At 41.4% G+C, this 20,693-nt stretch overlaps 1 protein-coding gene and 1 pseudogene across 1 annotated transcript; both read left to right on the top strand.

Moving 5' to 3' along the window:
• The first annotated feature begins 230 nt into the window (after nucleotides 1-230).
• Nucleotides 231-2,282, top strand: LOC134286900 (uncharacterized). The gene has a single exon (XM_062848599.1). The coding sequence runs from the start codon at nucleotides 231-233 to the stop codon at nucleotides 2,280-2,282; it is 2,052 nt and encodes a 683-aa protein (XP_062704583.1).
• Nucleotides 2,283-17,347: 15,065 nt separating this feature from the next.
• LOC109431800 (pre-mRNA-splicing factor 38-like) lies at nucleotides 17,348-19,049 on the top strand (annotated as a pseudogene).
• Nucleotides 19,050-20,693: the final 1,644 nt, after the last annotated feature.

Here is a 20,693-nt window from a genome sequence, read left to right on the forward strand (position 1 = left end):
GAAAAGGTGAAGAGACGAATAATGATGTTGAGGCGAAATATCGGATGTTGAGGTATTTGTTTAAGGAGGATGAAAAGGAAGGAAGGGTATATGAGTCGCCGTTTACTATTGACCAAGAGTACGATATAATTTGCTCTAGGGTTGGAGAGTTGAGGAATAAGTTGGCAAATGGTTTGGATGACAGAACGTTTTCTCGGTTGAAGCATTATTATGGCAGAGTCTATAGAATAATGACTAAGGATGCTGATTCTGAGCGGATGCGGAAAGAGTTACTGCAGGATATTCGGGTGGAGTTAAACAAATTCGAAGGTAGAAAGGAACAAGAGAAGCGACCAGACCCTTTCAACTTCGAAGGGGATGGAAAGTCTAGTAGGAATGGTGCAAAACCAAAGGGACAGGTTGAGCCAAATTTGAATCAGGATTCGAGGACAGAGGCACCAGTAGAAGCTAACGGACTACAGGTACAGCCTAGCGAGAGGGAGAGAGCTTTAGAAGCGCAGGTCAAGGATTTACAACAGAAAGTGGAGATGCTTTTGAGTCAATCTGAGGGGGCCAAAGGTGGAAACGGAGATAGTGGTTCGGAGAACGGAAACTTGGCAGGCAGACATGGAAGTAGCGAACGATATGCGGGATCTGAAAGCAGCGGTAAATACGCGAATCGACAGGGGAAAACTGAGGCGACAACAAGGCAGTCCCCAAGCAGCCATAGCTCGAGGCAAAAAGAACTAGATAGGAACGTAGCTCTCGGAAATGAAGTGAATGACAGGGACAGACAAAAGCTTGAAAGGTGCGGTTACTATCAACAAGATGACAGGAATCCAGGAATAACAGATGATCGGGTTATGCAGAGGGAGAATCGTTTTTCCCAAGGAAACGAAAGAAATGGGAGTTGGGACAGGCAGCGTAATCGGTTAGATAGTTACAGGACCCGTGATGAGCGAGCGATGCGTCGAAGCGATGGAACTTTCTTCGTCGGGAACAGACAGCTTCAGCGGGAACGGGAACAAGAACAGTATAGAATGAGAGAACCGTGGAGAGATGATATAACACACGATACAGAAGCGGATATGGGTAGAAACGAGTATCGGGATCAGCGAAGAAGTGAGAGGATGCGTAATGAACGGTGGGGAAATCCGTACGATGGGAATCAGTCCGACAGATCGTGGAGACAGCAGCGAGGCGGGTATAGAGAGGCCGATCAGCGTCGTTCGGGAGAGAATGCAACACGACATTGGAATCGTCGACCAGACGAGTCTCCGAGACCGTTCGCTGGGGGAGAACCGCAGATGGTATTCAGCTCGGATGAATTTTCGGAAGATGAGAGAAGGTGGAACAGGAGAGAACAGGAGCCGGTGCGTAACGTTAGAAGAATCAACGAAGCTGAGATTCGGGACGCAGACCGTAGGATGGAGAAGTGGCACGTGAGCTTCAGTGGCGATGCGCGAAGCAGGTCTCTAGAGGATTTCCTGCTAAAGGTTCGTCGACTTGCGAAAATGGATAGGATCGCCGACGACGTCCTCATGCAGAGGATACACACCATTCTGCGAGGAGAGGCGTACGACTGGTACCTGTGTTACGCTGACGAGTTCAACGATTGGAAGCAGTTTGAGGAGAGGATCCGGTATATGTATGGTAACCCAAATAAGGATCAAGGGAATCGCCAGAAGATTTATGAAAGGAAGCAGAGTCGCAATGAAACTTTTCTAAGTTTCAAAATGGAAATTGAGCGGCTCAATAAGCTTCTTAGCACTCCCTTAGATCCACAGCGAATCTTTGAAGTTATTTGGGATAACATGCGGCCCCATTACCGATCGAAATTGGCCTGTAAAACTGTGGACAGTTTACGTAAACTGGAGTACTACGCGTATAGAATCGATGCTAACGATCCGGTTTTTAGAAATGCTCGAGAGGGACCGTCTAGAGCAAATGCAGTCCATAATATTGAGGTGGATCAAAAGGAGGACGAATCATATAGCTCAGAGTCAGAATCGGAAAACGTGAATGCCATAGGAGGCAAGTTCGATAGAGACAGGAGATACAGGGATCAGCGGACAGGTGGTGTTAGTGGCAGAAGTCAGGAAGCAAAGAATCGAGAATCTTCCGGTTCGTCGCAACTACCGTTGTGCTGGAACTGCAGGAAAAACGGTCATTTGTGGCGAAATTGTCCAGAAGAAAAAAGGCTGTTCTGCTATCTGTGTGGCGCGCAGGGTAAGACGGTAACAACTTGCGAAAACCATGCTGGAGATGGTAGAGCGCAGGCTAAGGAGAACTCGGGAAACTAAGTCAGGAATGCCAGGTAGGGAGCGACAGCATTCCGGTTTCAAGAGTTCCCATAGATGCAGACGTGACTCCGTTCGTAGATCCCTATCAGGACGTGTGTGAGGTAAAGATTCATACGGACATGTGCCCGCACGTGGCCGTCAAAATCTTCAATAAGGACTTCGACGCGCTGTTAGATTCAGGCGCGAGTGTAAGCGTCACGAGTTTGGCAGGTATAGCAGAGGAAAACGGCCTGACGGTGCACCAAAGTCCGATTAAGATTGTGACGGCGGATAAAACCGTGCATAGAAGTTTGGGGTATGTGAATTTACCGATGGAATTTCGCGGTATAACGAAGGTTATCCCTACATTGATAGTGCCGCAGGTGGCTAGGAGCTTGATATTAGGTTACAATTTCTGGAAAACCTTCGGGATTCAACCAATGATCAAAGGAACGGATGGGTTCGAGCAGGTAGCAACGGTAGAGATCAGGCCCGACTCCAGTGCAATCGGCGGCCAGCCAGTCCTTCCGATTGAGACTTTGCCGATGATTAAAGCAGCCGATCCAGACGAAACGTTGGATATTCCGGCTCTGGAGTTGCCAGAACCTTCGACAGCAACCCCGGAGACCATTGAAACCGAGCATGACCTAACGCAAGAACAGAGAAAGGAGTTGGCAGCAGCTATCAAGGCGTTTCCGTGTACAACGGAGAATCGACTGGGAAGGACGTCAGTGATCCAGCACGAGATCGTTTTGAATGAGGAGGCAAAACCGAGGCGTCAGCCACTGTACCGGTGCTCACCGGCTATTCAAGCAGAGATGGACGCGGAGCTTGAGCGATATAGGAGAATGGACGCCATAGAAGAATGCGCCAGTGAGTGGGCTAGTGCACTAGTTCCCGTTCGGAAATCTAACGGGAAACTACGTGTTTGCCTAGATTCCCGAAGAATAAACGCTCTCACTAAGAAGGACTCTTACCCAATGAGGAATATGGGAGAAATATTCCATCGCTTGGGTAAGGCGAAGTACTATTCAGTGGTGGATCTGAAAGATGCTTATTTTCAGATCCCTCTGAAGGAGGACTGCAGAGACTTCACGGCATTCAGGACACCCAAGGGCTTGTACCGTTTCAAGGTGTGTCCCTTCGGATTGACAAACGCACCCTTCACGATGTGTCGACTTATGGATAAAGTCATAGGGTTCGACCTCGAACCCTATGTATTTGTATACTTAGACGACATTGTGATCGCCACAAGGTCGTTTAGTGAGCATGTCCGTTTACTTCGTATCGTAGGCGAGAGGTTGGCCAAAGCGAATTTGACTATATCATTGGACAAAAGTCGGTTCTGCAGGAAGAAAGTGTCCTATCTGGGGTACCTGCTGACGGACGAAGGCGTTTCGATCGATAATGCACGAATTGCTCCTATTTTGGACTATGCTCGACCGAAAAATGTTAAGGACGTGAGACGATTGTTGGGACTAGCTGGCTTCTATCAACGTTTCATCGGAGATTACAGTCGAGTAGTAGCGCCGATGTCAGACCTTCTGAAGAAGTCAAAACAGAAGTTTGTCTGGACAGAGGCGGCTGAAACTGCGTTTGGAGACTTGAAAGCGGCGTTGATAGCAGCACCGATCCTTGGGAACCCAGATTTCACCCAGCCGTTCTGCATAGAGTCGGATGCGTCAGACCTTGCTGTAGGAGCCGCGCTGACCCAACAGCAGGAAGGCCAGTCACGAGTAATCGCTTATTTTAGCAAAAAATTGAGTAGTACGCAGCGCAAGTACTCCAGCGTAGAGAAAGAGTGTCTTGGGGTGCTACTGGCGATTCAGCATTTCCGCCATTTCGTAGAGGGCACCCGTTTTCGCGTAATAACCGACGCGCGTAGTCTCTTGTGGCTTTTCACGATCGGCGTAGAATCTGGCAATGCAAAACTGTTAAGGTGGGCCCTGAAGATCCAGTCATATGATATTGAGCTGGAGTATAGGAAGGGCAATAATAACATTGTGGCAGATTGCCTATCACGATCAGTGGAGACGTTACTGGCAGTGGGAACAGACGAGGAATACCAAAAACTAGCGTCTGTGATCGAAGATAATCCCACTGGTTACTGTAATTTTCGTGTGGTTGATGGGGAGATCTTGCGATACTGCAAATCAGCAGATACGATCGAGGACGGACGTTTTAGATGGAAGAAATATCCTCCGAAAGCAGATCGGGTGGAAATCGTCCGAAAAATTCACGAGGAAGCTCATTTAGGTCCAGAAAAGACACTAGCGGCAGTTCGCCAGAGGTTTTGGTGGCCGAAAATGGGAGTTCAGGTCAAGCGACAGTGTCAATCATGTATGAGGTGCCAAACAAGTAAAGCATCCAACCAGAATACAACGCCGCCAATGATGGATCAGAAGAAGGTCGTTGAGTACCCGTGGCAGTTCCTGGCCATGGATTACGTTGGCCCGCTACCATCATCGGGAAAAGGGAGATGCACCTGCTTGTCGGTAGTAACTGACCTTTTCAGCAAGTTTGTCATGGTTCAGCCATTCAGAGAAGCGACGGCTGAAACGCTGACTCACTTCGTGGAGAATTCAATTTTTCTGCTGTTTGGAGTACCAGAAGTGGTTTTAACCGACAACGGAACCCAGTTCGCATCGAAGACGTTTGGAGACTTGCTAGATCGATATCACGTGTCGCACTGGAAGACTCCGAACTATCACCCTCAGGTGAACGACTCTGAAAGGGTGAACAGAGTAATCACCACCGCTATCCGTGCCACTATTAAGAACAACCACAAAGAGTGGGCGAACAATCTGCAGCGGATTGCGAACGCCATTCGAAACACGGTCCACAGTACGACTAAGTATTCTCCATATTTCCTTGTATTCGGAAGGAACCAAGTCTCCGATGGCAGGGAGTATCGGCAGATGCGCGATACGAATGCAGCTGACCATGCCGACCTTAAACCGGAGGAGAAGGAGAAGCTACTTCAAGAAGTGCGGGATAATCTGAAAGCTGCTTATCAGAAACATTCGTCGTATTACAACTTGAGATCCAATGCCAATTGTCCAACTTATTCGGTAGGAGAATCGGTGTTGAAGAAGAACACCATACTTTCGGACAAAGGGAAGGGCGTGTCGGCTAAGCTGGCTCCAAAGTATATACCAGCGGTTGTCAAGCGAGTAGTTGGTAGTCATTGCTACGATTTAGAGGGTTTGGATGGAAAAAGACTTGGCATTTTCCATTGCAAGTTTCTCAAGAAGCTTGCCAAGCCAAACCCTCCATAATTTGACTGGAATTGTTTTTTCAAGCTATGTAACTGTCTTGGGCAGCAACGAAGAACCAGTGCTTTGCCTGGTCTCGCAAAAATACTTGAAGAGAGCTTTTCTTTTCCAGCTATGAACTCTTGGGTACGCCCCAAGAGTTACGATTACTCCGTTGAGCAGTGCTCCGGGTAACGAAAAAACTTATTCGCCACTACAAAGCTTAGCGCTGATCCTCGGATCAGCTGCTGCCCCTACAAAACCTTTCACTTACTAGGGGCATCCTTGGACTGTTCAACAGTCCAAGAAGAAGCTTTGTAGTGAGCTGAAGAAAGGAATTGGTTCATTCAAAGTAGATCCATCAAGTAGAAGAAGTTGTGCTATACGCGATCCCCTCGACCAGAAGTCAGAGAGAGCCCTGGAAGAATTCCCGGGCGATGATCTCGTAAACAGAAGCTCAGAACCGTTGGGTGATGACGAGCAGTACCATTCATGGGAAGTCGAAATCGCGAGTCTGATATTGGGGATTGTCAGATGATGACCGAAAATCAAGACTCAGAAGTTTCTCATTGAAGAATACGATGTTGAGCAACCCGAGTCAATCGAGCGATAGCAACAACATCTTCAAAAACTGGCTTACTTGAAAGGATCGATGTACTGCCCGAATGTGGGAAAGGTGAGATCAAACCTCAAGGTCAATTAAAATATTCATTCATAAGACGTGGGAATTTCCCGAATTTTGTGAATGATATTAGTTTGTAGTTCACAAAGGTAGTCTTATAGTTAAATTAGTACTTAAAATTAATGTCTTTATTCAAAAACATGTACATAAGTTCATCTAAAACTATATTATTTGAGCCGTCCTGCCAATGTCTGTAAATAGGTCCATCGCGCCATCCCTCAATATCGTCCGTCTCATCTCTCGTGTACCTAAAACCAAAAACACAGCATTAAAATCCAATAATAAACTTACTAGTAATTGGAGCGATACTTGCCTAAAACTTAATCATCCAAGCACATCTCCATCCGGCCGGTAAAAGGGTTCTTCAAAGGCAGGTCGTCCTTCTGGGGTTCCGTCCAGTACAGCGTGATTCTCAATCGCCGTGCCTCCATCATTGTCCGTCCGCAGTCACCTCCATCGACAACTCGATTTTTTTGCCGCAATCAAATCTAAACCACAAAGAAACAGAAAAACATTATTACTTACAGTTAAGTAGATACTTCCTTAAGTTTTTCCAATAGTTAAGGCCATTTCCCGTCCGTATTTTGCTGCAAAATTACCTAAAAACTTTCACAAATTTCCGTCGCACTGCACTTTTCAATGTTTACATTTTACTTTGACGTTTCTCTGAGTAAGTGGGTGTTTCAGTATATGAGTGTCGTGAGTGTCCGGAGAGAATTTCCTCTGAGTGACGTAATAGAGTTGGTCTTGTGTATTTCTCATTTATTAATGTTTCGTGAGAGCCGGGGTAGAGCATCGGTATTTGGAGCATTTTTGAATGTTTGTTTGGGAGAATTGTGGGGAGAATTCACGTTTCATACACATCTATTGACGAGAGCCGGGGTGTACTCTGGTGTGTTAATACATGTTGTGTGTAAATTATTGTGGTTGTATTGCGCAAATCCAAGTAACAGGCTTGGAGGGTTTCTGTGAGATGAAACAGTTGCGGAGAATTCAGATGCGGAGCGTAGTACCAGCGATGAGGATTGGTGTGCTTCGAGTCTGGATGATCCTGTTTATTGATGTTATGTGCGGTTGTATCGGAGAGAGGCAGTTAATCGACAGCAAGGTTCGACGTATGTTTCTCTCCATGTGTACCTGTTATATGTAAGTTTACGTTCATTGAGATGTTCGAGAAACTATGTCAATGGTGTGTTGTTATGGTTGGCTTCTGCTGAGACTGTGAGGTGTCTGCAGTAATGCCGTTTTAAGATTTGTTATGGTTTGAGAATTTGTTGGTGTCTGTACTCACACTTGCTCAGAGAACGTTGAATGGCTCGTAGAAATCTTCTTTGGGATGAACCTATATTTTGTAAATATTTTTGTATGATGTATAGAGTTATAATTTTTGAAATATTTTGAATGTGATATATGTTGAATAGGTTAGGAACCCGGATAAATATTGAAATTATGAAAATAAACTAAACTTATAAGGGATTGAAGTAACAAGAAAAAATGAATTTGTACATAATATTCACATTGCAAAATTTACCACTACGAAAATTTGGTTTAAGTGCTTAAACCAAATTTTCGTAAAATAGCCCTGGTGCAATGTAGCGATCAGGAGAATTTGTATATATTTTTGTAAGATAAGTCTGTAAATATTCGAAATAAGATAGATTGTAAGGAAATGCGATCTATCTATGATAATTTGAATTTGTAAATATCCCTTAGTTTAGGCAAACGAAAAGACATCAATTAACAAACGCTTCCCGAGGTCGAGGCCATTTGTTTTCCGGATAAGGTGGGAAAGGGAAAGCAGCACGACTATCGGTCAAGTTATCCGCATAGCGGTGTAGTCACGATTGAACACGAAGGGTTTCGGGAAATGACGTACTTCCGGGTACGTCCGAGATTCACTTTCCCTTATCTGAGGCTTCTTAGACTCGATGATTTCGTCCGTGATCGTCCAAAGAATTGGAAGTGTCCGCGTTTGTGCTTAGTTTTCGTATGCCAGAATAGGCTATAAGGTGTGCGTAGAGAATTGTGTGCGATTGATAGTGATTAGTTAACTAAATACCGAGTTTCTCTTCAATCCGCAGTTCGCCGCGCCCAAGCGCGACCGCTTCCTCCCCAACGGACGAGAAGTACCCGGCAACCGCCATACAGCCGGAAGCGGACGGATCCGCCACCATATCGGTCCGAGAAGGCCCGGGGACCTTCAAGTGGACGAGGTCCACAAGCTGGTTCGTCAACAAACCAGCCGGGCAGCATCAATTGCCAGAAACCGCCATTGCATAGGGCACGCCAACTGCCATTGCGATCACGCGGTGACGAGCCGATCAACGACCAACGACCGCCATCAATCAGCCAAGCCGCCGGTGAGTCAACGACCCGGCCTGCAGGTCATCGACTGCGAAGGTTCGTAAGCGGAACACATCGGTGAGTCAACCATTCTTTTTTTGTTGAGAAGTGCGGCGTCCGCTGAGGGCGCCGCGGAGGATCTTTTTTGCCAGTCAAAAGACTGAGTATGAAGTGCTGAAAAGCCAAAACAACACCTCTTTTCGGAGATCGGATTTCCTTCCGACAGCGTCTTGGGGGACCAACGTCTTGGCCCCGTGAAAATGCGTGCGTGAGCCGTTTTCGCCACCACTGCAGGAAAGCTTTGTCACCAGGAGCGCAGACGAATACGATGCCGAGCTTCCAATAAAAGTGACGTCACAAACATAGAGCACTGAGCACAGATAGGAGATAGGGAGTGGCTAAAGGAACGCACACATGCTAGGAGGTAGAAGAGAGTAGAACGAACACAACACCTATGATGATTCAGAATTCGATCAAATATACCCTGTATTGAACATGTATCCTAGGTAATAAGTCAATATACACGTGTAAGCCAATATATTCGTATCCGTCCCATTAGTACCGTGAATAAATGTTATTATGAGTTTTCCTTCCTAGCAATTTGATTGTTTAAATGTGTTGAACATCACTGCGCGTTTCTCTGTAGTTTCGTGTCCCGTCCTCCATGTCGAGTTTGATTGGGTTATTTTATGAGTGTCTTCCAGCTCAGTGAGGGATCTGGTGGCGAGAGGAGAGTTCGCCAATGATGAGAACTTCTCTTTAGTGAGATCGTAGGGGTTCAGGTGAGATCTCTCACCGTCGTCTCTGAGTGTCGTCGTGATTGTGCTGTTATGTTGTGGTAATAGGGATTTCCCGTTTGGCCGTTTTAGATCGTAGCCAGCTGGATCGATCCATAAATCCTTTCCAGGAAATTAAATGGACTCGCCCTTAGGGAGTCTCATCCGGGCAATTTAAAATTGGGCTCGTGGTCTCCTTTCGAGGAGTGGCGCATAAGCCACGTGTTTTATGCTGGATCGCCCAGCAGCGGCTACAAGTTATTGAAAATGCCGCAGTTTGATGTGTCGCATGTATGGGTTTGGTGCATTTTCTTGTCTGACCTAGCATTGGGCATATCTGGCTGAGACATCGATTTTTGTCAATCGGATCAGCAGAATCGATTCACCGATTTACTCGAATGCTTTGAATCCATGTTTTCACATCAATTCGATATTATAAAATATTACAAAACTATAAAATAATTCGTTTGCAACATTTGTCTAAATAAGGCTGATACAAATTTTATTTTGACTTTTTGTCTCCCCCCCCCCTTCAAAAATTTTTGGCTGGATTTCGCATTTTGAAGGGGGCAACTGAAAAATATTTATCAAAATATCGGGTTTTGCTAAAAATTCTTTAACAAATCCGATGAGTTTTTAATATTTTTTAGATTAAATGCTTTATTATTTTTATCCCCCCCCCCCTCGACCAGCCAACGAGTGGTGGGACAAAAAGTAAAATAAATATTTGTAATGGCCTACATTCAATATCGAAATATTAGAACACTTCGCGACTCCCTAGAGGATTTTTCCCAGAATCCTGTAATAGATAGTCTAAGAGAAGCTTTCACTTGGGATTCTCACAAAATGTTCCAGATTCTTAAATTGGATTATCTTAGAATCCTCCCAAAGTCATGAGAGGAATTCCAAGAGCTTTTCTTTCACATACTTGAGATAAATTCATCTAAAATTGTGAGAGAGATTCCCACAAAACAAAAAAGATTTTCGGAATTCTAGGATAAATTCCCCAAGAAACTTAAAAGAAATGACCCAGAATCCTAAAAAGCGTAGCTTAGAACCCTAAGAAGGATTCCAGAATTCTGAAAAAGGTTCCTTCAAAATACTGGGCGAGTTTGTTAAAGAAACCTGAGATCTACTCTCACAGAATTCTGGAAGATAGGATTCCCCCAGAAACTTGAGAAGACTTCCTCCAGAATGTTGTAAACAAAGGATAGGAACACGATTTTATAAAATCGAAATGACATTAAATTTAACGTAAACGAAGTCTTCTAAAAGGCCGTTCAAAAATCTAAAACGAGAGCCGGTATGCAAACGTAGGTCTCAAACTAGCAATATGCTAAATTGTCTTATTGTATTGTGACATTCAAAGTTTTCTAACTTTGAAAGTGTTAAGCCAAAAAGGCTCAAAATTTGATTGAAAACATGTAATTATATTGGGTTAACACCGTCAAGTTTTATTGAGAATCGCCGCCGTATTGACATCTTTATAGTTGAAATAGTGCAAACGAACCTTATAATTGTTAAGAAGTGCCTAAAATTCACTCTGAAGCGGTTCGAGTTTTGAATTTTATAAAAATAAGTACTCAACCGATTTCGATGAAAATTTTACCACTCAATATATATTATGTTGAATACTAATAGTAAAATTTTCAGACGTTCTACCATACTAACAGTGAAGTTATAGCCTGAACCATTTTCAGAATGAGTGTACAAGATTCCAAAAATCTAATATTCTCGCGTCGGAGATATCTTCGTTAATATTTAACCGATTCTAATGAAATTTGTATGGCTACATCAACACATAATATACTGTTGGTGGTTGGAAAATCAGCCATTTCGATGCATGCAGTCAAAAGTTATACACTAGACCTGTTCACTTTGAAACTTTTTTTCTCCGATTCTCCGTGACACATCAAGTTATCAACCCACATGCAAAAACAAGTCTTCAGTCCAAAATTGAGCCAAATTGATAAAGATTTAAAGGTGTATCAAATCGATTTTGTGTTTTTTTAACCGTTTTCACAGAAATTTACTCATAAATCCAGAAAATTGCTCCGACAGAGTGCCGAAAATACCGTTAGGATATAGTTAGTACAATACTCTACAACTTTGCCGAAGATACTACGATGTTTAAATTGCTTATTTTGAAGCTATTCGATAATTTTAGTTGAAAAATCACGAAAAAACACGATATTTTTACGATTTTACACATAAAAGTCATGTAATTTTACATTATTTTACGTGACTAAATTAATTAGCTATTACTCCTGTGTGTAGCGAACATTTCGTCCATACATCATTTTTGTGTAGGAATTCGTTTTCATTGACTAATTATCAAAAGTATGTCACGTTGATACTAAAAATCGCACAAAGTTACCAGCACGAATTAAAACAAAGTTACCCATGATTAAGACGTCATGCCATCGTATTCTAATGTCTTTCGATTCAAGTATCATAAATGGCGCAGATGATAAGGCTCGAGCCTGCGGATCAGAAGGTCCCAGGTTCAAGCTCAAATACATAATAAACTTTTTTTCTTTCTTTGTAGCAGTTAGGATGATGAATCTGCCATGAGCCATGGCCCATGACTTACACGCAATCTCCCAAATAATGATGATCGGGACCTGCCAATTAAGCCCATTCCAGGACTAGCTAGATATTTAGTTTACTTGTTGACAAGAAATCGTGTCGACGAGATCAGCTGGACGAAATATTGGACATCTGTTTGATACCGATTAATTTAGCTAAAACAATTCAATACGATGATGGAACAGCTTCTGGATAGAACTGTGGAGATTACTTGCATCTATCTAGCCACAAGCTACACAACTACACGATAACGGGAAACTTCATTCTTACTATGCACTCTACGGTTTCGAAACAAGGCTATGATGCCAAATTGCAATGAGATGCAGAGTGTAGTCTCATTAACTTATAGCTGGATCGAGACGCAAAAAATCCTATTCCAGGGCTCGAACCTTGAATCTTCGAATCGGCAGTCTCATGCTCAACCATCTACACCAAATTGAAACTGATGCAGATGCGACAAAGAAATGTAATGACGTTTTAATCATGGGTAACTTTGTTTAATTTTGTGCTGGCAACTCTATGCGATTTTTAGTATCAACGTGACATACTTTTGATAATTAGTCAATGAAAACGAATTCCTACACTAAAATGATGTATGGACGAAATGTTCGTAACACATAGGAGCAATAGCTAATTAAATTAGTCACTTAAAACAATGTAAATTTTTATGACTTTTACATGAAAAACCGTAAAAATATTGTATTTTTTCGCGATTTTTTAACGAAAATTGTTGAATAACTTTGAAATAAGCAATTTAAACACCGTAGTGTCTTCGGCAAAGTTGTAGAGTATTGTTCCAACTATATTTTAACGGTGTTTTCTGTACCTTTTCGGTGCAATTTTCTGGATATTGGGGTACATTTTCGTGAAAATGCTCGAAAAAACACAAAATCGATTTGATACACCTCTAAACCTTTACCAATTTGGCTCAATTTTGGACTGAAGACTTGTTTTTGCATGTGGATTGATAATTTGATGTGACACGGGTAGGTCAAAAAAAGTGAACAAGTCTATTATACACTATTTTCCGTGGTGTAATTTGGGCCGGGACACCCTTTATCCGCTAGGTTCCAATTTTTCGGGTTCTACATGATTCTACACTAAAACTAAACATAAGTGAACCTCAAAATTTCATTGACAAACAATGATTTTTGCACCCTTGCCAGCGGTTTCAATTTTTTTAGTAAGCTCCGTAGCCTACGGGTTAGGAACAAAAGCCTACGGGTTTGGTTGACTGAGATAGTCAAAAATGAGTCTACGTAGTTTATGGACAGCGCCACTGATGTTTGTGGTATTTAAATCGGAAAAACGACAAACTCACGCAGCAATGGTTTTGCCCACGACGTCTATAACCTCCTCCTTTGTTCGAGATCCAAAAAGCAAGGAAAACTGATACGAACAAAATAGGAAGCAATCAAGGGAGTACTAGATTAAAGTTGTGAGCTGTTTTTTGTATGGTGAGTTGATAAATTCACCGGTTTTGCAAGGAAATGGCGCAAATAATGTGGGTATTATGATTTCTTGCCTGATTTGATGCTGTTTGAAAAAAAAAAACCTTGGGTCATTGTATTGTTGTATTCTGCATTTCTTGCCTCTTCAAGTAAAGTTTTGCTCAAACAGCATAAAATTAGCGAAGAAATCATAAAGTCCATGCTGTTTGCGATATTTCATTGCAAAACGAAGAATGTATCGTCTCACCATACAAAAATCTAGCTCCCTTCTTTCAATTTAATACTCCACTGATTACTTCCCATTCGAGTTCTTTATGGAGACGCACGGTCGCTAGTGAAAGTTTCACCAAAGAAATCAAGAAACGAACCCGAAAAACTAAATCTAACACTATTCCCAAACTACAGAGTACAAAAATGCAATGGAAATTCAAGTCTAATTCATTGATTTAATATTGAGCAAAAAGCTGTGAAACCAAACTTAAAACTACGAACTAACATTAACTTAAAGCAGCGTTTCTCAAACTATGGGCCGCGATCCACCAGTGGGTCGCGAGCTGATTTATGGTGGGTCGCGGAAGTTTAGACAATATTGTATTAAATATAGGGGTATTAGACCAAGCCCACTCGTGGGCTTAATACTACACACGCAACAGCACGTCGTTAACGATTTTTAATTTCGTTATCCACCCATTTTCGCACCGGTCGTTCGTTTCCATGTGAGTAAAATAATGATCGCTCGCCTTTGCGCAACGGTGGTCTCTATTCCATCCGTACCTTCGGGTTTTTGCACTTCTGTAAATCATCGCAATATTTTGTGTATTTCTATGGTGTTATTGCAAATCTTATTCAGTATAATAATCTGTGCTCATATTTTGAAAGAAGGGGCTTTGGATAAGACTGAAAACAGTTAGTAAAAATTGAACTCAAATAAATAATTCCCTTGGAGATTTGTACCAGTTTTGGTGCGTTCAAAGATATTGTTTTCTCAATAATGTATGATTGTATTTAATCTCGGAATTCAAGCAATCTTTTTTAATAAATTATGTGTTTGTTGCTTACTGTATGACTTGTAGGTTGAATTTTTATCTAAAATAATATCCATCTCTTCGATATCCATGTTGCCTTTTTCGCAAGAAATTTATCTGAATTTGATATTTTGAGCATCTTTTTAATAATTAGGTTTATTGAATAATTACATCCCTTGCATTTCCAACACATTTATAACGTAGTTGTCTCCTTTGCAACTTCGCGTAGGTCATGATTCTTGAATCCTGGTTATAGTAGAAGCTGTCTTCCAACAGTCTGCGATAAGTTTGCGCAACCTTTTTTCATAAACGTGTATTTTAACTTCAGCTTATGCTATACTCAGTCACAACCTTTTAGTTACAAAGCATCAATCGGAAATCTTAATATATATTGCGATCCTTTGGATGCTGGTATACGAATATTTTGTTGGAAGCAGATTCTATGCGCTTGAAGTAGACTGCGTATTTGTCAAAGTACATAATGAGCGCACTCTCCTTTTTGGCACTTCATACAACAATTGATGTATTTTAACATCCAACACCTTGCTTTTTCTATAACGAGGAACCTACAATATGGCAGTCCTGCACACCGCCTATTTTAATTGATGAAACTTGGCAGCTCGACTACATTTTTTAAGATTTTTATCGGTATGATTAAAGTTTGTTTTTACAAAAAAAAATTACTGAAGTGTTTCTATGATATCTGAATTGAGTTAGGAACAGTCAAAGCATCTTTGAAACATCGTAACTACTCTTATCTAATCTTATACATACGCAGCCAGTACGGAATTACCCTGGAATCACCCTGGTAAGCAATCGTGTTGCTTTTCTTGTCAATATTGATGCTTGCAGCATATCATAGATATGACACATGCATCAAAGTGGCCAGGTCTACTGCGTTGTATTTACGCGCAAAGATGATTCTTCGAAATACTTGGAGTACAGAATATTTTCTTTCGGCAAGGTACTTCTCTAATTTACAGGGGAGGAAGGATGCGTGGACATATTGTACCAAACGATCCAGATAACATGTTGATGAATATGTTTTAAATATATGAAAATGTGGATAAAAGAGCTGTGAATAAATGTGTAATATTGGAAAGATCTCCCCAATTGTTGGGTTGTTTTTATAGACCTGATGTCGAACCTCCTATTCTGTATGATTGGTGTTATTCGCATGGGGTCTTCGCAGATTTTTTTTCCGCTTTGCCTTATTGTTTCTACAAGGGTGAAGTTACCCATTTCGCACACTTTCTTCCTAATGTCTCGTTTATTTAAATCATATTTTTAAATTTATATTTAATAAACCACTCACTGACGACCACCATTTTCAAAAACAGCAATCAAACCAAAACTCCTTTGCCTTTTTCGAAATATTCACGACAAAACGAAAGGCGAGGCACATCTCTTTCAAAGCGGGGGATCTCAGCCCGGAAAGTGAAGAAAGAAAACCTTGTGGTCACTTATTACCGTCAAATGGTATCTTTCCGGGTTAGAAAATACGCACATCTTCTCACTGGAATCTGCGACGGATGACGATAATTTTGGAACTTGTCGGAACGAACTTCGCGAGCTATTTATTTGGACATTTTTCCAAATGTGCGAAACCAAACTTTACTTGCTGCGTAGCAACCCCGGCTCAAACATGTACGTGTTAAAATAGCAAAACTCACTGAATCACTATACATTTCTTCTAATATTAGTTTCAAAACGATCGGCCGAATCAAAAACTAAAGGTGTGATTATGAACAATCGTAACTATTTTTATAAGAAAATCAATACAATTTCATGATCCTAAAATTGGCGAAGAAGGGAAAACTTTATTCATAAGATACTTAAGCAAAGCTTGTCAATTTAAACCTATTATTTTTCTGCGTTTGTATCGTCACTCTATCACAATTGTATGTCAGACAATTTGTTTTGTTCTTCGTGTAACGATCTATGATATTCTTTGGTTGAAAATTTCAAAGCAAGTTAAAATAAAAATTTTAAATATTTGATGCAAACTAAAATAAATTCCTACCTATACAAATCAAGAAAATCATTCTCTAGAAACTATATACCTGGCAACAAATCCATACTCATGTTCTTCTCTTCTTTACGCTACCCAGAGAGCTCAACGCGAGAGAGCGCACGAGCCTACCAGTCTTGTAAACATTCGACACTTTCCACTACCTTCATTCCGGTGCCACAGTCGGGTGTCAGCTTGCTTTGTTACATTCATGTGCTACCGTTACCTCTTATACACAATACGAGCGGTAGGACGAAGATCAATAAACATAAACAAGGGTCAAATCAATGTCGTCTGACACGATGACATTTGTCTAATTCTAGCTTTTCGCATGGATTTCAGCCAATTTCGATTATGAATGTTAATATTAGTTTATTCTTGCTTGTTGAATTGAATACGACAAACATATAGCCAACACAGCTTTCATTGTGGAAGAAGACAGGAATAACAAAAGCCGAACCGTCTCCCGAAGTCGCAATCGTAGTCAAGTGCATTCGTTTGACATGTTTGTTTCGTACGGTAGTTTGATTGTTTGTGTTGCGCATGTCGGAAACAAAGGCAGCCGAATATCGACGAAAAGGTGTCAATGACTGTGATCTCTAACAAGACTGGAGCCTACGGATAGAGACCGTACTTTGCGTGTCTCTACCCAGCAAGAAACGTTAGGCTTACGTAAGACTAATGTAAGATAAACTGGTGAGACAGTTAGGCTAACAAAATCCCTCACGTTAGTCTCAGGTTCGACAAAATTCAGGCTAATATGACACACTTTTGTTAGACATATTTTCGAGCTCGACCCTTTGTTAGGTATGTTTTGGCTAACGTGAGCCTAACATTAGGCATTTTTTGCTCTGGGCTGTTAGACGCCGGTTAGGGATTATTTTTATGCTGGTTTATTTACATCTAGCTGTCATCCACAGTGGAAGTAAAGTTGTGGTAGTGAACATGGTTGGATTTTCACTACCACAACTTTACTTCCACGCTGGATGGCAGCTAGATGTAAATAAACCAGCATTAATATAATCCTCAACAGCTCAAAGCAAAAATACCTGATATTTAGCAAGTTATAAAAGTTAATAATGGTAAGTGATATCGCTTAGCAAATCGCTCAAGAATTTGGGATTCCTCCAGAGAATTTTATAATAACCTTCGTTTTTTAAAATTCCTCCACAGGTTCAACCGGGAAGTCTGTCCGGTTGAAGTTCCTGCCGGAATTTTTGTTGTATTTTCTTCGCTGCAATTTCCGCGAATTTCATGGTTTCGCTGCGGCAACGATGGCCAACCGTACGGCGGTGAACGCTAAAAACGTCCCCGGCACCAATCTGCAGTATCTGATCGTGAAAATCACCTGCAAGCGTATTCCAAGTACTGGAAGGAACCTGGCGGCAGAATTGCTGGTGGACAAAGCGGACATTCGTGTTTTGGGCGGGGTGTTTGGTGGCAATCTTAAACCAACGACGTTTCTGTGCTAAACAGTGAAGATGCTGCAGATCCTGCCGGAGAAAAATATCGTGGTGGAGTTCATAACACGAAGAGTTCAAGTCTGTTCGGGCGCAAGGGGCGTTCTACCTGCGGCTGGCTGGTTCTTCACTGGATTGCTACAAGTACCTGGAACCGCTGACAACCGAAAGCTGCGGCTCCAGAACCGGATGGGCCATTTCGAGTTGGTTCATATGGAAGGGTTCAACGAATTACTGCAGGAGGAACGCGCCTGTGACATATTTTTTCCCCGGATCCAGAAGCAGGACGTTCTGGAGAAAAACAACAACGAACTTGAGCGCTGTAGACGAATGAGAAGGAGAAAAAGCTGAAAACCATCCGGATCAGGGATTGTGGTGGCAAGTGGGATCGCTTGAAGTCGAGAGAACGGCAGCTGGCGGCAGAAATGGTAAAAAGAATCCACGGGGGAGTATAAGGAGCAGCACCGAGATTGGGACCGAGGACGGGAGCGAGACAACGAACGAAGAGAACTGTAGTGACCGGAATCGTCCAAACATATCCGAACCTCCGGCAGACACCCGGCACAAGGAGCGTGAAGTACGTTAAAAATACGGTCTCGTTCAACCAACCCCCCCGTAACTTGACAGTTGAGCTCAGTTTCGCGTACCTACTTGCAAATCGCAGATGTCGCTACTGTTCGTAAACAACGGGTCCATCCTTCACTGACGCAACAATTTTTGTCCATGCGAAAACACCTTTTTGTTTCGTGGTGAGTGGAAGCCAACAAGAGGCTAGCGTTTCGTATCAAAAGGACGTATTCAACAGAAGCGCAAAAACTAATTTTCATTGAATTGAAATTATTTTGATTTTTCTTTTTTATTTGTTGTAAGAAATGTATTAAAAGCGCATGTTTAAACGGTCTTGCATATTTATTGGTGACTACGCATGCTAGACTAAACCGAAGATCAAACTCGAAAAAAAATCTGCAAATGATTATTTTAACTTCCATTTTGGCTTTGCCACCAGATGCGTAGCTGCAAAATGTTTTCATAAGTAACCTAATCAATTACTTGCTGGTGCTTAATAACCGCACCAGAAGAAAACATGAGTTTCTTATTAATTTTATGAAAGCCGACTATTTTGCCTTTACCCGTTTTATAAATACAATGTTCGCTTCTAGTACACAAATTCATCATGCCGCACGTAATTTGCATTAATCTACCACAAAAAAGCCGAAACAACAAATTAAGGTTTCAGTTTAATGTTCAAATATTTGTTGTGCGATTTGTTATTGTCGGTTATCGTCCTTTTCAAAAGTTGTGCTTGCCGCTTCGAATCTGACAGTACCACCCGGACCAAAATTTTTAGGTACGCTGACGTTGTTCGGCAGCTGTCAAGAAGCTCCCGGGTTGCGTTCAACATGGCAAGTGGGAGCGAGTTGACAATCTTTCTCCACAGGTTTATGAAAGCATTCATCCTCAGAATTCTTCGGGAATTATTTTAGAGAATCAGAAGGAAATAAATTCCTCTATGAATTTCCGCACAGATTTTTATTTTTTCTTTCTTTTTAATTTTTTATTCATTGAAATTTTATTTATTTAGCCTAATTCTACACTTGCACAGATTTCTTCGTTCATTACTCTACAGATTCTTTCAGAAATCCTTCCACAATTTATGAGGATATCCACTAGGTTCTTTCGGGAATTTCTTCAAATATCCCATCAGAAATTTATTCTCAGCTTTTTCCGGGATTTTATTTTCCAATTTTTCAGGATTTAATCTAGGGATTCCTCCATGCCTTCTGAGTTTTTTTTTCACGGATCCATTTAAGAATTTCCCAAAAACATTCTTCGTTCAATCTTCCAGAAATTGCTCCAGGAATGTATACAGATATTTTTTCGTTCATACCTCCAGAGATTCATACGGAAATTTCTACACAGATTCCTAAGGAAATTCCACCAGATTTTCTCAGGAATTTCTCCAGCCATTTATTTGAAAATTACTGCAAAGTTTCCTTCAAGAATTTCCCAAGAGCTTTGTTAATTTATCCTGAAATGTATTTGAAAATTTATTTAAAGATTTCTGAGCGAATTTCCTCAAAGACTCCTTCGTCCAGTTTGCCAGATGTTCTTTTGTAAATTTTCTAGGATTTGATCCAGAAATTTCTCTGGAGATTAGTTTTATTCTATTCTGGAATTTTCGCACGAGCTTCTTCTTTTTTTCCTCCCGAGAGTATTTCACTTCCTTCTGATTTTAATCAGAGTTTTTTTTTTACAATTTCCTCTTGCATTATTTTGGGAAATCCTCCTGAAATTTATCGAGATATTTTCAAAAATAGCTCCAGAGATTCTATTGGACAAACACCAGAAAACCCTGATTTAGGTACTTCTTACATTGCTTTAAATTTCGAAATTCAAACCGTTTTTCCACCAATTTCTTCATTATTCCTCTATTGAGAATTTCTTTATTGAGTTTTTTTCGGGATTTCCACCAGAGATTTTTTTGTGATCGACTGTTCGTTGGTTGATATTTTTGAGGGTTTATTGGCATTTCAGTCTAATTTGATCAATCAAAAACAAATATATGTTTTCTTAACCCGACGATTCCGTCCTTATTGTTTTTGATTGACCAAATTAGACTGAAATGCCAAAAAACTCCCCAAAGATATTTCTCCAGATAAATTTGAACACTACTCCAAAGGTTCTTTTAAAATTATATCTACAATTTTGTTTTGTCAATCCTCCTGAAATTCCTTCGGGAATGTATCAAGATTTGTGAAAAAAAATACTGCAGAGATTCCGTAGAATTATTAATGAATTCCTTCGGAAATTTACCCACAGATTCTTCAAGACTATCTCCAC

Source organism: Aedes albopictus, chromosome 2 (assembly GCF_035046485.1).
Source record: "Aedes albopictus strain Foshan chromosome 2, AalbF5, whole genome shotgun sequence".
Taxonomy (NCBI): Eukaryota; Metazoa; Arthropoda; class Insecta; order Diptera; family Culicidae; genus Aedes; species Aedes albopictus.